At 40.9% G+C, this 17,923-nt stretch overlaps 1 protein-coding gene across 1 annotated transcript; it reads right to left on the bottom strand.

Annotated features, from left to right (window-relative positions):
• Window positions 1-4,281: 4,281 nt before the first annotated feature.
• On the bottom strand, window positions 4,282-17,123 carry LOC139913681 (sodium- and chloride-dependent GABA transporter 3-like). The gene is made up of 13 exons (XM_078287887.1): window positions 16,967-17,123; window positions 16,694-16,828; window positions 16,341-16,478; window positions 15,254-15,350; window positions 14,859-14,991; window positions 14,552-14,686; window positions 13,155-13,258; window positions 12,856-12,980; window positions 12,628-12,740; window positions 12,399-12,536; window positions 12,204-12,306; window positions 11,431-11,531; window positions 4,282-4,524 (listed from the first exon to the last, which is right to left on the bottom strand). The coding sequence occupies exons 1-13, from the start codon at window positions 17,121-17,123 to the stop codon at window positions 4,282-4,284; spliced, it is 1,722 nt and encodes a 573-aa protein (XP_078144013.1).
• Between the last annotated feature and the right edge of the window lie 800 nt (window positions 17,124-17,923).

The raw sequence follows: 17,923 nt of genomic DNA, 5'->3' as shown, positions 1-17,923 counted from the left end.
CTTGAGATCTGAAAGACTTCCACTGTAGTGCAGGTGATCCACTCTGTTATGATTCCAGAATACTGCAATCTAATCTTTGCTGCTTTTATCATGTCAAAGTTTCCTAATTTGACTACATGACTACTCAGAGCAGCTATCATCCTTAAGTAAAAAGCCAGTCATTCCAGTATCAAATACCCTTGAGTTTTAGTGTTGCTAGAGCCAAAGGGCCACACACTGGCTACTTTAATATGCACAGAGAATTTTGTTCTTAATTTGGTTACTCTGGTAACTTTTGGATTGATGCATGTAAACATCATAACTCAGTTAAAATAACCCTGTTAAACTCATACTCAGTTATGCTGAACGAGAAGCTGCTATGCTATTTTTAGGGCTTTGTCGATGCCCACATTAGTCCATATGGGCATTTTAGCTAACTGTTAACGATGTGCAGTAGAACAGTGTGCAGTAGTACAGTGATTCTCAACCTTTTTCATATCAAGGACCCTTAATTTAGTACACATTAGAGCCACGGACCCACATTTGATGAGATTTTGTCTTTCGGACCAAAATCTAAGAATATTTGTATTGCTAGATATGATTTTGTCCAGAATTCCAAGACTGTCTGTATTGTAGGTAGAGAGATAACAGTGAAACTATGAAGAAAACAGTCATTCTTCTACATTCTCTAACTGTGTTAACCTCTTATAAATGAAATAATGCTGAAGTTTAACAATTCATCAACTTGCTGGAGGACCCCCTGGAACCCCCCCAAGGACCCCTGGTGGTCCCCGGACCCCATGTTGAGAACCACTGCTAGAATGTGTTTAGATCTATTGTCCAAAAATAAATGGCGCGAAGTCAAATGGTTTTTGTTTTCTCGTCTTTGTATATGGGATATGTCCTGATTAAATCAAAGAGATGAAGCACAATTTGGAGTGGGCCCTGTCAGATGAACCAGCATGTGCAAATCAGAAGGATTGACACATTTTTATGAATAGGGATTGTTTTGCAAATAGTAATATTCTATTGTTTAGAGTGTTTGACTTTATCATTGCCATTGTTTTTACATTTTGAAGAGCCTTTCTAATAAAAGAAATAGCACTATTTTAGAGGGTTTTTTTTATTCCAAACACACCAAACATGACAAATGGTTTCCTCACAAGCAAACTTTTGTGTTTTTTCAAATTTGTCATAGAAAGAACACTCTGTCTCTCGTGGGCTGCAGCTGAAGATCTCAGCTAGCTCCAGGTGTGTTTAGCTGCAGTTTAAAGCTACACATTTCTCCCAGTAAACACCAGGATGAGCTGAGGGTCAGGTTCACAACAGCCCTTCACCACTATATCTCTCAGCCAATTACAATATCATTTATGTCAAAGGTGCAAACAGTCTGTGCCCGAGTTTGTTCACGAACAACATGTTTGTGCACCTGTTTGTGCAGTTAATCAGAATTCTTGCTTTTGACAGTCAAATTGCACAAATTTCAATGAAAACGCTGAAGGGAAATGTTGCATCGTACAGCCAGTGTTTTAGGATTGGGTGCACAATGGCGATGTTTTGTAACTTGCTGTGGATAAAAGTGTCTAAAATCTAAAATATGCAAAATGTAATACTTTAATGCCAAAATTCCATGTTCCAAAATTAAAATTATTAAATCAAATTTCAAATAAACATTCACCAGGGTAGGCCAATGTAAATCATTCAAACCTTGTATTAGCCCAACATGTTACCTTTATGAGGGATTCAGAGTAGGTAGTTCAAATGAAGCTCTCAGTGGAATTTCAAGCAGAAAGACAATCCCCTTTCACTTTCTTGCTCTTTCTTTGCACACCAGGTCTCTGGCTCACAATTATTATCATCTAATGAACACGTTTGGTTATCTAGTCGGGCTCTCTGTCAGCCAATGATCTTGCTCGTCAGATGGTATTTAAACTTACCTGATACGTCTCCTTGCTGTCATTTGAGTGTGTGTGCTGCTTTGCCTCTCCACCACGCCACCGCCACCAGGGTCAAGGCCCCGTCTGTGACTCCCCAGGAACATGGATCTTCAGAATATCATTAATTTATAGGGTTTGATCCCCTGTAAATTATTTCCAGTGACGGGGTTAATGGCAAAGCTCTTGTCTTATATATTTTAATAGACATCTGGTTTAATGCATCACCTTTGGTCTGTTCCCGGGTTGAACTGTGCCCCAGAATACTGTTCTAGTAGTCTTCATTTTACATTTAAAAATATTAAGTGGAGTGTCCTGGTGGCTCCATGGTCTAAGGCGCACATCATGTAAATGTGATGTCCTGGGTTTGAATCTGGCCAGCACCTTTGTCGCATGTCATCCCCCTCTCTCTCCTAACTCTTTCCTGCCTCTCTCTACTCTGACCTGTCTATTAAAGGCAAAAATCATAAAAGAAAAATAATCTTTAAAAAGTAAAGTGATAGGCCCAATCCTTAGTCCAAATCTAAACAAAAGGATATCCCCACCACAGAGAGTCAAAACATGGAATTGCAAGATTTTTTAAAATTTTTATTCAGACCTCTTGATACATGGATACATGCTTTTTTGTTCTTGTTTTATTTTCCATACATTTTATCCAACTTTAATTTATTTAATTGTGGTACTTCTACATCACTGTCTCTTTGTGTTTCATTGTACATGAAGTTTTTAGGAAAGTGCTATACAAAAAAAAGTTTTATTTAAGTATTTAAGTATTATTATTAGTAGTAGCAGTAGTAGTAGCTTATGCAGTATATGACAGCTTAAGTATGTAGCTAATTTCATCCTGCAGGTCACGTCAAGCTGCTACTGCATAACTATGATAGAGACGTCCTCAATTCCAAATTTGTCTCAGCTTCTTCCATTTGTCTCCTCTGCCAGGCTGGATCTTCAACAGGTTGACAAAGGATCGACAAACGCTGATCCAGGAAATAATATATTGAGTGAGTATGATTCCACAACACCATAGTAATTACAAGGTCCTTATCTATCTATAAATATATGATGGATTTCACTTCAGGTTTTTGCTAAATCTGAAAGGGACACTTTGGGGGCCCATAGCTAAACGGGCAGGAGACCCATCACCCATAGATCACACACAGGGTTTGGCTGAGTGGTCCAGCATGTCTGACTTCCCATACCAGTAAATATGACTGCATGGGTTCAAATCCCATTTGACAGAGTGCTGGAGCAATCCTCTACACTCTGCTTCTTTCACACTCTTGAAGGAATACACCAAGTTTTTGGGAGCTTGAAACTTACATGTAAAGTGATGAGAACATACACACCAAAATCATCCTTGTCCCCAGGAAATCATTGGTTGCAGTACTCCATGCTAACACTTTAGCACATATTATGTTGACTGAGATAGTAGGTGACTAGCATCACATCAAAAGTGATAAAACGAGAACTTGTTGCAGCTCGAAAGCTAAATGGTGAAAAAATAATGCACCAGAAACTTTCTCTGTTTCCATAGGAAGTGCATGTGGTGGGTGGAGCACCAGAGGGAACAATCTACTGGGGACACAGAAATGATTTTGGTGTCTATCAGGATAAGAAATTAATGTTTATCTTTCAGAGGGCATATTTTGCCCACTGATTTTAGAGGCATTTGGTGTTTTTGGGGGGCAATTTTATTGAACTGTGAAATAATATTTGCATTGCATATTGGCAGCTGAACACTCAATTTGTACCACTAAATTTGTTTAATTTTAAATCATGATATCCCACGTCCCACACTTCTTTTTTACTCCTGGAAACTGGCGGCAGGACTTTCTGTCGATTACTTAAGGTTTGTTGGTTTTTATTTTTTATTGACGCAGTGGTTTTTGTGGACTTTGCATTTTCTTCTACTACTGGCTGCATGGTGCCAAAATGTTAATGCTAATGCTATAGGCTGTGTACTCGCTTGTTTTTTGACGAAAAAACTGCTCCACTGAGGAGTCCTGGTGCCTTAGCGGTGTAAGGCGCGTACCATGTAAATGCAATCTCCTGGGTCTGAATCTGGTCCAGGACGTATGTCACATGCCATCCCCCCCTCTTTCCCCCATTCTTCCTGTCTCTCTCCATTTTCATATGTCCAATAAAGGTGAAAATGTCAAAAAATAATATTTAAAATAATACCCTGGTCACAGGCTCATACGAATCACCGATTTGGGTTTTAGTTACTCTTTAAAGTGTAAGTTCACCAGCGGGCCAATCCCCCTAAAACTTGGTGTATGCCTTTAAGGTGAAATGCTCACTACCCACCTTGCAGGGCAACCACTAGTGATCATAGATTACAAGAGGAGAACATTAATCTGCTGAAAACCTATAAAAAGCTCTTTGAGGCCTCCAGAGAAGAAGAAAAAGCTGAGGTATGCAGATGGGAGCGTCTTTGAACACTGACCTGTCTGAAGGTGCTCAAACACAACTGTCCGATCCCCCACAGAGGCACCATGATAACAGAAGAGACTGTCATGGTCCAGCCCACTGCATATGCCCAGTCAGGGTAAACGTACCAGTTGTTAATCCTGAGTTGTTTGTAATCCACCAGGTACAGGACAAAGGAAATCTGTGAAGTTAAAAAAAATTATTATCTGCTTTAATTAGTGTAGGACTATGGGGCATGAAATGACAATACCTATAAAGTGTTATGGTTTTATACTTATTTCATCATGTTCTGTATTCTTAAATGAAATAAACTGTCACGTAGGCTTACACTTCCTTGTTCAGAGAAGGGCCCCATTTTAAAACACCTAATATTTTCTGTTGGTTTCCATTTTGAAACTGTAGCTGAAATTGTGTTTTTTGTGTGTGCATTGTGTTATGGTGTTTTATTTAGACTACTGTAAATGCAAAAATTTACTTCACCCGTTGTGGGTCAAAATGACTAAGCAAGGTTCAAAAGTCTTCTGTGGATTCTTTATTCAGACATGCATGGTTCAGTTCAGTGTTCCAAACAAGCAACAAAGAAGTGACCAAGAACGGAGTTCAGGATCCACTTATATAGGTTAAAGTAAACAAAACTATAAATCTTGGCCCATAGCCAAACCTACTTGGCTCAAAACCAACCCACTAGTTCAGACTTTTAACTGCATGTCCACCTATAGAATCACTCAAAACCACACATAACCATATATAGTGATCATGCATGCATTCAAGCACTGATTACATCATTATAGTAAGCAGGACAAAAGACACTCCACTTTCCAGGACAAAGGAAAGCAAGAACAGAGTGTACTATCCATATAAAAAAGCACAATATTAATTTTATTTCTTACATTCCTCCCTTTTGTCACAAGGTGACAACTAAGATTAAAATAAAATAACGCCAGATACATCCTACTCTATGTATACTTCACTTAAACAGTGAGGAAAACATCACTTCTAAGAGTTACAAACAAGCTTCAATCAACACGAATAAAAACCAGAAATAAAGGAAAACAAAAAAGGAATAAAAAAAACCCGTCTTCAACCCATGAGCTTTACACTCAGTAGAGGGCTACCACTCTGGAGAGGTTTACTAGCACATTCGATGCAGAGTGGTTTCCCCTCGTTCATCTAAGAGCTGCTTCGTCGTTGTCACTATCATCCTAGAAGACAGATGCATTTTGCAAAATGGGAAAGACAGGGAAAAAGAACAGCAGCTTTAGCTGCAGCATCAGCAACAGCATTTCCCTACAAAACTGGATCAACACCACTTGTATGAGCCTGACGATTACAAACAGCATGAAAATTATGACACATTGAAAGCATAGTGAGAGTCTGCATAGACCATGATATCTTCTCCAGCACCTAAAATAAAAGCACGAGTTAAGGCAAAGAGTTCTGCTGCTTGCGCAGAAAAATGTCCTGTTGAACCCTCTACAAAGAAAACAAAGTCAGGGTTAGTCAGTGGTATGTTAAACAAGGCATCACAAAGTTTGGTAGCAATGTCAACCACTTGCAAACAGCAGTGGGGTTCACTTTCCCCTGCTGTAGGAAGAAGTATGGAAGGGTTAAGGACAGTATAACACTTCAAAGTAACATAAGACATAGTAAATAGAACATTCTGCCAATGCAGCATCTTCGCAGGAGTCAGGTAAACAGTCTTAGCCTAAAGGATGAGAGAATGAACAGCATATGGAACATGTACAGTTAAGGGACACATAGCAACAAGGTCAGCAGTTGCAAGGACAGCTTCAGTAGCTGCAGCAACAGACCTTAGGCATGAGACCATTGCTCTCTCAGTTGTAGACAGATGTTTAGAAAAATAACCAACAAGGCGTTGCTTGTCACCATGGGACTAAGTTAAAACAGCTGACATAAACCCATCTCGTTCAGAGACAAACAGATTAAAAGGTTTACTATGGTCAGGGAGTCCTAAACAGGGAAAATTAGAAAGAGCTAATTTCAAGTTAGTAAATGCTTTGTCAGCTTCAGTAGTCCAAGTCAGGAAGTCAGTCATGGCCAAATGTTTACCACTGTGCACAATGTCATACAGTGGTTGAGATATCTCTGCATAGTCACGTATCCATGGGCGGCAGTAGCCTACAAGACCCCAAAACAACATAATTTGCTGTTTTATTTGAGGTTTTGGTACCTCCAAAATTGCTGTAACGCATTCGGGACCGAGTTTACGACCTTCAGGTGTGACTATATGTCCTAGATAATGTACGGACTGTGAAACCAGCTGGATTTTGGTTTTGAGACCTTGTGTCCGTTCTCTGCTAAGTAACAGAGAATGGAGACAGTGTCTGTTTTGCAGGCCTGCTCAGAAATGGAACACAACAACAAATCATCCACAGGCTGTATCAATGTACTACCACAAGGAACCTCCCAACCTGAGAGGTTCTCAGCTACAGCCAAAGCAAACAAAGTGGGGCTGCTTGAGAAACCCTGAGGCATACGAGTCCATGTGTAGCAGTTACTAGTAAAGATGAAGACTAACCAGAACTGGAAGTTAAGATGCACAGGAATGCTGAAAAAAGCATTAGCCAAATCAATCACAGTAAACCAACAAGAATCAGATGGGACCTGAGACATTAAAGTTACCACATTTGGTACTGTGGGCACTGGATGTTGCACAGCGTCATTTACAGCTCTCAAATCCTGAACAGGTCTCCAACCACCATTAGGCTTCCTAATGGGCAGAAGAGGGGTATTACAAAGAGAATGAGGACATTCCACGATGGCACCTTGTTTTTTCAGTGATTCAATATCAGGAGCAATTCCCTCCACAGCCTCTAGGCTGAGGGGATATTGCCTCTTACATGGTCTGAAAATCAAAACCGCTAGTAGCCCATAGTATAGGCGGAACCATGGAAATCATATTTTCTTCTTCAGTTGTTAAAGGCATATGAACAAAAGAGGTGGTGTCTGGTTCTTGGTAAAGAAGAACATCCTCATCTACATGCTCTTGAGATCCTAAAAATAACCCTCATATGTTGTCATAGTAAAAATACCTAGCATCTTAGAAGAGAGAATGATACCTTCCGGACTGCAGTACATAATTATTCCCAAAGCACACATGAGATCACGCCCTAACAAATTTACTGGACAAAAATCTGTCAACAAGAAAGGATGATCTCCTAAGTAATCACCATAAGTGACAGAAAATGGTTCAGAAATCGGTTCTAACACTGGGACTCCTAATGAGCCAACTGTTTTAAGAAATTTTGTTGATTTTGGGCGCATTTGGGAGTAATTTGGACTGCACAACGGAAACATCAGCACCAGAATCAACCCAAAAAAAAGGACACCACTACATTTCCTACTTTCAAACTTACTTTAGCTGCTTTCTGTTTCCTTGGGTCTAATTTAGAGTACTGACCATGAGTTATAACAGGGTCAGTGTCTGCCTGTCCATCTAAACTATCCTGTTCACCTATCTGACCTGTCCCCGCTATCTCCTATGGGTTAGCTGGCTGGAATCCTGGAGCATTCACAGACAGGCTTGAGGGTTGCATGTGACCAGGATCCATCAGGTGCATTCTCACGTCTTTGTATGCCAGACCTGTGATCTGATGAACAATCACGAGCCATATGACCATACCCCCCACAGTTGAAACACCTTAGACGTTGCTGGTTGTAAAACTGTGTGGGTGGCCCTCTTCCATAGTCTCTTCCTCCACGTCCTCGTCCTCTTCCTCGTCCTCTGCGCATTTCATTGCCCCAAGTTCCCGTCTGTTGATAAAACATCAACTGTGCAGTTTGGATTTTCTTACTGTGTCTTTGCTCGATGTCAGTCTGGTTCCTTTCCGTATGAAGGACATAAGCCCAGACTTCGCTGAGGGTTTGGTTTCCCAGGCGATGCACGTAGTCATGGTCTGTTTCTTCAGAGTTGGATGGAGGCCTTGTATCAACGCAGTCTTCAGCAGGTTGTTGTAGGCATCATTATCCTGGTCAACACCAGAATGGGCAGCAAACACAGATTCCATTCTAGCACAATAATCACTGGCAGACTCACCATCATTCTGCTTGGTCTTGTAGATTACAGGCCAACAGGTACGCAGGGAAACCGCGGTTTTCACAGCAAAGTAGAGCTCATCCACCTGGTCTCTGTATTCCTGGTAGCCTGAATCGTAGATTGTGTCCCAGCTGGCTGGCTTGATGTTCGGCCATCTTAACAGAAAACACCTGCGACATACTGCTTCCACCTCTGCTAACGTAGGATAATACATTATCAACAACTGTTTCATTGCAACCTCCCTTTTCTCACCTCCGGTTTTGTGGGGGTCCAGCAGTTCTTTGGCAACTTCCTTCAGCTCATCAGGTTGCCATGGCCTGTGGACCAGGACATGCGATTGCCAGAGGCCTTGACTGTTATCTGATTGTGGATTTGGATACATCATCATAGGCATCTGGTTCACTGTCTCTGTCTGTAGGTTCGCTGCCATGCTACGAGTCTGTGGGCAGTGTGAAACAGGAGTACCAGAGGCGAAACCTACATTTGAAGGAGGAGTTAAAAACCCCAATGAAGCCTCCTTCTCCTTGAGCTCAGACCCTCCCACAGTTTGTAGTGATGGATAAACATTGGATGGTTGAGGTGGAGCCTGAGATGTAGGAGGGGCTGAAGCTGCCATCTTTAGGACCGCCCCCTTGTTGTCATCTTCCTCATCATCACTCTCGTCGTCACACATTCCTGATGGTGGAGTTGTGCGAGAAAGAGCATAGGGGGGAAGCAGGTCCCTCTCTCTGTCCCTACTTTTCTTCTTCTTTTCCCTTCTACTAACCATTTCTTCTTCTCCCTTAGTCATCTCTTCTGTCCCTTTTGAAAGCATAACATTAGCTATGAACTTTACTGCTTTAGCTTCTGCTTCTCGCTCCCACTTTTGGAACGCATTCCAATTTACCTTCTTTTTACTCTCCTCACTCAATTTCATCTTTTCCTGCTCTTCTTTTTCTTCTAGCATAACCCTACATCTAGTTAAACAGTTTACGCTCAGAGTGCCTCTTATGGGAAAAACACCTTCAGTAACGTAGTGCCAAAACGGAACATCCTCAACCACGCTTTTGCCCCATTTTTCTGCCATCACTTTTACAGGACCCACAAGTGGGTCTGAAAGTAGTTCTACTTTTCCTAGAGTGCTTTCCATCTCGCTCTCAGTTGTGGTTGCTTTCTTTTGTTTTTAGAAGGCCAGTGTGGCCTCTTCCCTAGACACAATTTATGATGCTGGTGTCCGGCACCGACAAGCTACCTCCCCTCTTTGCTCTCTCTGCTCTGCAACTTTACTCACTTTCTTTTTTTTTTTCCACTCGGACCACACAATAAAATCCCCCTGGACAAATTACTATGTCAAAAGTCTTTTACACTAAATATCACAATAAGTATTTATTTTCTAAATTTTATAGGCGATGCCTCCTCTATACCCGCTATGATAAACATATATCATTATTATTATTATTATTCCAACATACACTATTGATTTCGGTACCTTGACAACCACTTCACCATACTCTATTACACACCCATCACTCATTCACAACTTCATTCACACAATGCCAATGAAATGAACCATGATATCAGCCAGGTAGTTTGTACGACACTTTCGTTCAGAGCAACGTACCCTTTGTGTGGATAAATACCCACAGGACACTGATATCACCGCTTCATTCCCATCCACTCACAATATATCACAAACAATATCTCCCCTTAAAAACTTTTTTTTTCCCTTTTTTTTTCTTTTTTTTTCACTTAGGATCCCTTTCTACCCCCTGGGCTATTTCTCTTTCTACCCCCTGGGCTTTGTCCCTGACAATCTTCCTTATCTAATAACGGCAACCTCCCTGAGGCCTAACTATGCTCCCTGAGCTAACATTTTACGCCCCCATTAACTACCTAGGTTTTTTCTTTTCTCTTACTTGTTGCAACTATGAGAATACCTCCCTGAGGAAAAATGTTTTACTCCCTCCCTGAGGAAGAGAAAAAAAATTCACAGAAACTCACCACTTGCTCTCTTTAAACGGATGGACGACCCACTGAACGCCACCCGTGCCTGACTTTGGGCGGGATCCAGACCTCCTTTGCTGGAGCGGAACTATCCCTGAGTCTCCTAGAGACTCCTGCCGGCAGTTGACCCTCAGTCTAGCCCCAGGCGTCGCTCAGTGCTGTGTCCATCCCATCCTCGTCGCCAAACTGTAAATGCAAAAATTTACTTCACCCGTTGTGGGTCAAAATGACTAAGCAAGGTTCAAAAGTCTTCTGTGGATTCTTTATTCAGACATGCATGGTTCAGTTCAGTGTTCCAAACAAGCAACAAAGAAGTGACCAAGAACGGAGTTCAGGATCCACTTATATAGGTTAAAGTAAACAAAACTATAAATCTTGGCCCATAGCCAAACCTACTTGGCTCAAAACCAACCCACTAGTTCAGACTTTTAACTGCATGTCCACCTATAGAATCACTCAAAACCACACATAACCATATATAGTGATCATGCATGCATTCAAGCACTGATTACATCATTATAGTAAGCAGGACAAAAGACACTCCACTTTCCAGGACAAAGGAAAGCAAGAACAGAGTGTACTATCCATATAAAAAAGCACAATATTAATTTTATTTCTTACACTACCATTCCCTCAAGTTGCATCGCTTGTTTGATTAGATTGCAGAGGAAAGTTTGCTGACTCAAAAGGCTTTCAAAAAAAATCATTTTTATTTGCTTTGTTAAGGCAGAAGCAGCTTGGAGTGCTACTGTAAGTTAGACACAGTTGTGACACATCTGTTCAAGTCACAAGTTGAGGTAAGCGGAGGCTGAAAGGTGAATATGTACGATTCACAGACAAAAAGTGAAGCCCTTCCAAACAAGCAATGCATTCTATGGCACAGTGTAGACGTTGGGAACTACAAGGTAAATTCGTGTTAAATCAAAATTACTGATGAGACAGCTCAAGTTAACAGGGTTATGTAAAGTCATTGGTAGCCACTGGTGAGGGACAAGAAAATCAGTTTTGTATGATGCAGTTCAGTCTCTAGAAACTTGGCTGACTCACCAGTGACAACAGTGGAACAAAGTATCTCCAGCACAGTCTGAAGAAAACAGATGGTCGCTGTCCCATCATGTCCTCAATAATGTTGGAAAACCGGTCAACCCCTGATGATAATTCAGATTGTCCATTAGTCAAATTTCACATGATATGAAGTTATTTGATTCATACCTCAAAATACTGGGACCCCAAATGTGATCAAGACAGTAGGACAGGCAATCTGATTAAAACATTTGGTCAGATTCAGTTGATGCAACCAGTGTGACCAAGGCGATGCGAAATTTGTTTTTATATAGCAAACCCTCTCAAATTAGGAGCACTAGTGCAGTGCCCGTTCAAAACATGCCTGTTCGGAACGGGCCGATTGCTTGGCCTCCGGTATTGCTGCTTGCAGCTGTTCGCCCCGCCCCACTGCTGCACAGAGCGCTGTCCGCTTGTTTATTCAAAGTTTAGTAATATTGAACGTGTCGCGTGTCCCATCTGACACTGCACGTCCTTGGGTCCTCAGCAATACACCCGTCAAGTGTGAAGTAGATCGGACGAACGGTTCTCGAGATATGCGAAGGACACACACACTCACTCACAGACAGAGATTCCTTGCTTTATAGTATGATGATGATTTCTCTTCATCCCAACATTTGAATTGGGGCAATATTGAAGTAAAGGAATAACCTCATAACTCATGACTGAAAAAACACCTGAAGCACCGGTAAATGCAAATTGCCAGATCAGAAAATTGCATAATAATTGCATAATGAACAAAGGCTTTATTTGCTTACCAACTATCCAGCCCACAGTCAGACATTCAAACACAGCCATGAAATTCTGGCAAACTCTTGTACAGCCATAATAATCGATAAGCTGGAATATGTAAATTCCTCCCTGGAGAATACAGGAAGAGAGAATGTTTAAATTAGGAAAATCTTGTGACAACAGTTTTTTTCAATGTGCTTTCAGGACAATATATTGTTCACCTCAGAGACCAAGGTCAGTTGTAGGAGGAAGGTGGATAAACAGATGAGGAGGACTAAGATCTCATGCCTTCCTGGTGTGCGAAACAGCTTAGGAAACAAGTCGCTCACTGTGGTGATGAAACACTCCACTGTCACAAACTGGAGGCAAAGTGAAATGGGCAAATTTAATTTTCATGTGCCTGCAATGCTCTGACTAATAATCAATGGGTAATACAACAAACAACCGTACATGTGTGTCAACACTCAGTAGAAGAAGCATGAGGAAAAAACAGACAGTCCAGAATTGAGGCAATGGCATCATGGCTGTTGCCTGAGGGTATGCGATGAAGGCCAAACCTGGACCTGTGAAGTATACAAGGAATGAGGAGAGAGGGGAAAGAGTTCAGCCATGTAATTAACTGTATATGGATTTTAAGTTACATTTATTCATGGTTAATTTTAAAACCTTAGAATATACCTGACTCTGCCACCATGTCAATGGGAACACCCTGTTTCTGAGCCATGAATCCAAGTACAGAGAATACTACAAATCCAGAAACAAAACTGGTCCCACTGTTCAGCAGACAGAGCCAAAAGCAATCCCTAGAGGTCAAGGTAAGAGTGATAAACAGCCCTTGTCAAAAAAGGAAATTCTCAGTGGTAAAGGAAGTGTTTTAACATTTTAACTTTTTATACAAACAGGGTCTATAGTAACCAGACTAACTTCTAAGAGCAAAATATTTTCATAAAAATAACTGTGATACCTGACTTGCTTACTTGTAACAGTTGTTGTTGCGCTCATTATAGCTGCACAGAACAGTCAGAGTTCCTATGGTCAAGCTATAGGAGAAGAATATTTGAGATCCGGCCTCTATCCAGACCTGCAATGTCACAAAAGGCATCATAAATACTGAGTTGGTAGTACTGCTTATGAAAGTGAAATAACTGGCATGTCTACACCTGACACAACTCAGACGTGTTTTTTTGTCGTTTTTTAGTCTCTCGGAACAGAAACGCTCTCATTTTAATCAGTGCTGCAGTCAAGGAGTTTGAACATCATCTTTCTGGGGATGCTTTATGCTGCTTCAAGTCTATTTTTTTGTACCTACGTGCCTAAATGCGCCATGTAAAACCCATTGCATATGCTTTTTAACCATTTTAATACCAGTATTTTGGTGCATTTTTTCTTTTAACACTAGAAGGCCCTGAAAAGGTGAGTCTTGAGAAGTGTTTTAAAAGAATCAACATTGTCCGATGCTCTGACTGGGGGAGGTAGCTTGTTCCAGATGTGATTGACAGCAGAGGAAAAGGCTCTGTCTCCCAAGGAGCGGAGCCTTGTGTTGGTGATGGCCAGAAGTTTGTACTTATTGCAGTTTGTTGAGGAGGTGGGAAGGGCAGACAGCGAGGAGTGCATTACAATAATCCAACCTTGAAGTGATGAAGGCATGGATTATGTGGTCTGCGTCAGCAAATTTGAGGTATGAGCGGATCTGTGACTGTCATATTATCAATGGAGAGGCAGAGGTTGCGGACTGTATCAGATGTGGACTTGGAGACGATGAGGATTATTTCAGTTTTGTTGGAGTTTAGCTTCAAAAAGCTGCTCTGCAGCCACGATTTGATATTCTGCAGACAGTTGTTGAGTGTTGCCATTGTAGCTGAAATGTCAGGTGTGGTATGGATGTATATTTGAGTATTGTCAGCATACAGGTGGTAGTTTAGGCCGTGGTTGCACATAATATGTCCAGGGAGGAGCATGCAGAGGAGGAGCGTGTAGAGGCTGAAAAGGAGGGTTCCAAGGATGGAGCCCTGCGGGACCCCCTATTTAACGGTTGTTGGTTTTTACTGTTGGCTGTTGATTGTAACAAACTTCAGTCTGTTGCTCAGGTAAGATTTGAACCAGGTCAGTGCAGAGCCAGAGACACCACCGAGGCTTTCCAATCATTCCAGCAGTATGGGATGGTGAACAGTATCAAAAGCAGCACTTTGGCCCAGGGCCTGACCTTTCCAATTCAGCTAGGCCTAAATGCCTAAAATGTAAATGTAAGTCACACCACTGGAAATATTTAGCCTAACTTTCTGATTCAGAAAACAAAAAATTACCAGAAATATAAGTCTTATGTTGATTTTGATTCTATGCTTATTCTACAACTGAGGTAACATAAACAGCCTACCTCATAATTAGCCAGGCGGTTCAAGTCTGGATACAGATAGAACTGAATCCCTTCCCAAGCTCCAGGTAGAGTCAACCCCCTGACTAGTAGTATCAGGAGCATCACATAGGGGAAAGTGGCTGTGAAGTACACTACCTAACAAGACAAAGAAATGTTTGCAGTGACGCTTAAATTAATGCAGATAATTAATAACAAATTATATAAAATTGTTAATGCATTAATGCTTAATGGTGAGAGGGAAATTGATGAAAATGTGTAGGCTGGTATGGACCACTAGTCTATCCTAGATAAAATGTTACCACAGGACCTTTCCTGAGGATCTGACACCTTTCCAGATACTGAAGTAGCAGAGCACCCAGCAGGCCAGAAGACACAAGGCCAGCTCCCATCTGATACTGCCCAGCTCCTCAATGCCTCCAGAGATGGCCAGCACCCGCCGTCTGAGGTAAGGGGAAATTTATGCGCATAATGTGACACAAACTCCTGAATGGTGTCCTAAAGTGATGTCAAGTATCACTCAGTTTACTGAAGACTGAAATATATTTTTATGGTACATTTATTATACTCTTAGCTCTTGTTCTAGTATTAAACATTTTTACTGGGGTAACACAGAATAATAATCTTTAATGCATGATTAAGTGATGCAGTGATATATTAAATTAGAGTTCATCCTGGCTTATGAGAATAGGAATTAAGACTCACTCCCAGAACTCAGTTGCAGCAGAGGTGGTGTTGGTCAACATGGTCCGATTTGCAGTGATATTTGGTGAATGAGAAGTCTGAAGACCCACACAGTTAGCTGATTTTGGGAACAAATTAACAAAGATGCCATAAGGAATAACTGTAATACAATATAATTGAGGCTTTGAAGTTGCATCAGAAATCTCCCAGCAACCACAACTGGTGCCACTATTGAGCTGTGTGCAAATAATGGCTAAATATATAACAACCGGTTAAGAAAAAGAGAGATTCTCAAAAAAGATTGTTGTGGTGTGGATATAGGTCAATTCAGTAATATAGGCCTAAGTAAAAATGAAAAGTCTGATGAGGTAGATTTATTTCCAAATTGACTCAGTTAACCTGTTACCTAGCTTAATCTTGATGTGCTAGCTTCTGTGCAAATCAGACGATAAACAACAGTGATGGTTAGCTGACCAGATACTATGGTTAGCTAGCAAACAAGCTGACATTATCTAAGCACAAAATCGATCAGAAATTATTGGTTCCCACTCAAAAACAGCACAGAAATTAACCATGTCAATATACATTTCTGTGAGATAGAATTAATTTCCTTTTTTTTTTTCACACTGTTATTGCTGTTTTTCTCTGTGTGTTTTCATGCAGCTGCACCTGTTGAAGCTATTTTTCAGTAAAGTTGCATTTTCAGATTTTTTCTATTCACATTTCTCTATATTTTCAATTGCAGGTGGAAGCTTGACAGCTAGCAGAAGATTCTTTTAAAGTTTCCTGATAAGATAAGTTATGTAATTTTATAACGTAGAGCACACAGGGAATTGGCAAATGACAAAATTGGGAGAAAATAGGGAAGAAGGCAAAAAACACAACAAAACAAAAAAAGTTCACCGAGCAACACACTGCTACACGCTCACACACACATTATACTCATTACACACACACATTGCCAACTACAACCACAGTCATCTACTGTTGGTCACTGAGCAATTCCATTGGAGCCATTGGGGGTAAAGTGTCTCGTTCAATGAGTTAGACATTGAATCTCTTTACAAGCCTCACAAATTAATAGTAAACTCCACAGTCTCAGCCTTACCTGTATTCCAGGTGTTCCCACAGCTGGCCCAGGGGAGCTGGGATCTGAAGGAGAACACCAGGTAGAGGAGAGCCCAGGCTTGGATAACAATAAAGCTGAAGTCATAGAGTTTAATTATCACATGTCCATATCCAATTCCTAAAATACAGATAAAAAACATAGTTTATAAAACAATATGTGTTTAGATATAAAATGTTCAAACCTGTGGAGGTAATTACATTTTTGCTTTGAGCCACACAGTCAGAACAACTGTTATATTCAGAAAGAAAACTTAATAATAATGTCTTAATTGTGTACATAGTGTGATTTGGGCAATTTTTTCTCCTGTTGACTGCATACATTCATACACTCACCTTGTGCCAGTGGACAAATTTTCCTCCAACAGGTGACCATTCCCTCCTGGGTGTACTGACCAATCACACTCTCCAGTAGGAACAGAGGTATTCCCAAAAACACAACTAACAGGCAATATGGCACCAGAAAGGCCCCTAGGTATAAAAAACAGACATATATGACCATGATAATGAAAAATTAGTGCTGACTTTTCACTCACCTCTCATCAAAAGACATTTCCCAAAACAAGGATGCACCTCTCTACCTCCAAATTCTTAATATTTCTTATTCACCTCCACCATTCTTGTAGCAGAGGTATGGGAATCTCCACACATTGCCCAGACCAACCACATTTCCTGCAACAACCAGAATATACTCTGTTTTACTAGCCCACTGTCCTCTGTCTTCAATCCTTCTCTCCTTTTTTGCCTTCCTTCTTTCTCTGTTCATCTTGAGATCTGGAGGGCTAACACTGTAGTGCAGGCAGGGGCGGAAATTACGGGGGGGACAGGGGGGTCCGGACCCCCCCTTCCTGGGACTAACAGAGAGTTGTCCCCCTCAATATATCATTGTAAACATAACTATATAATTTTAAATAATATAATAATATGCATTGAAAGCACTTGTGCTAATTATAGACGCAAAACAATGCGTTTTTAAGTTTCGAAAGATTGAGTCTCATATGCCTCACAGTGGTTTGGTCCACTGCCTACCTGCCTCCCCGAACCCCCACACACACACATTAGCCCTCGGTACGAGTGTGTGTGGAGGATCTCTGGAAGTGTGTCAGTGGTGGCAGACCTCCAGTAAGTAGCTGAGGTTAACTTAAAACAAAGGATGTGTCAGACATTTTTCTTTACTTCTATCACTCAATAGAATAAAACACATTCACAATTGTAATCAGACTACATTTTGTTCCGTTACCTCGCGGTTGAATCTTGTGCGTCAGCGTGTTGGTACGGAGCCGCGTCTCCTAATGCATGTGTGTGTATGGAGGCAGGAGGTCTATCCACAATTAAAATCCTCATAACTCGCTGAATTTTCGACCGATTTTCAAGCGGTTTGGTTTGTTACAAATGCCAGACATGTATTTATGATACAGGATAGTTGGTTAAATTAAAATGCGGGATTTCATACCAAAATACTTTATCTTTTGTAGATGGTAACAGTAATATTTCTATAATATAATATTTAAGATTAACTTACCCTACGTAATTAGGTTCTAAGTATATTATTTTTTTCTTACTGCA

The sequence above is a fragment of the Centroberyx gerrardi genome, chromosome 13 (assembly GCF_048128805.1).
Source record: "Centroberyx gerrardi isolate f3 chromosome 13, fCenGer3.hap1.cur.20231027, whole genome shotgun sequence".
Lineage (NCBI taxonomy): Eukaryota > Metazoa > Chordata > Actinopteri > Beryciformes > Berycidae > Centroberyx > Centroberyx gerrardi.
The sequence above is the reverse complement of the archived record's forward strand: the minus strand, read 5'-3'. Positions and strand labels throughout refer to the sequence as shown.

Excerpts from the sequence above, each read along its gene's own strand:
- LOC139913681 (XM_078287887.1), bottom strand. The coding sequence starts at position 17,123 with ATGAACAGAGAAAGAAGGAAGGCAAAAAAGGAGAGAAGGATTGAAGAC. Across the intron at positions 12,981-13,154 it reads CGCAACAACAACTGTTACAA|GGATTGCTTTTGGCTCTGTC; the intron begins GTAAGCAAGTCA and ends CTTGACCTCTAG. Across the intron at positions 12,741-12,855 it reads TGACATGGTGGCAGAGTCAG|GTCCAGGTTTGGCCTTCATC; the intron begins GTATATTCTAAG and ends TATACTTCACAG.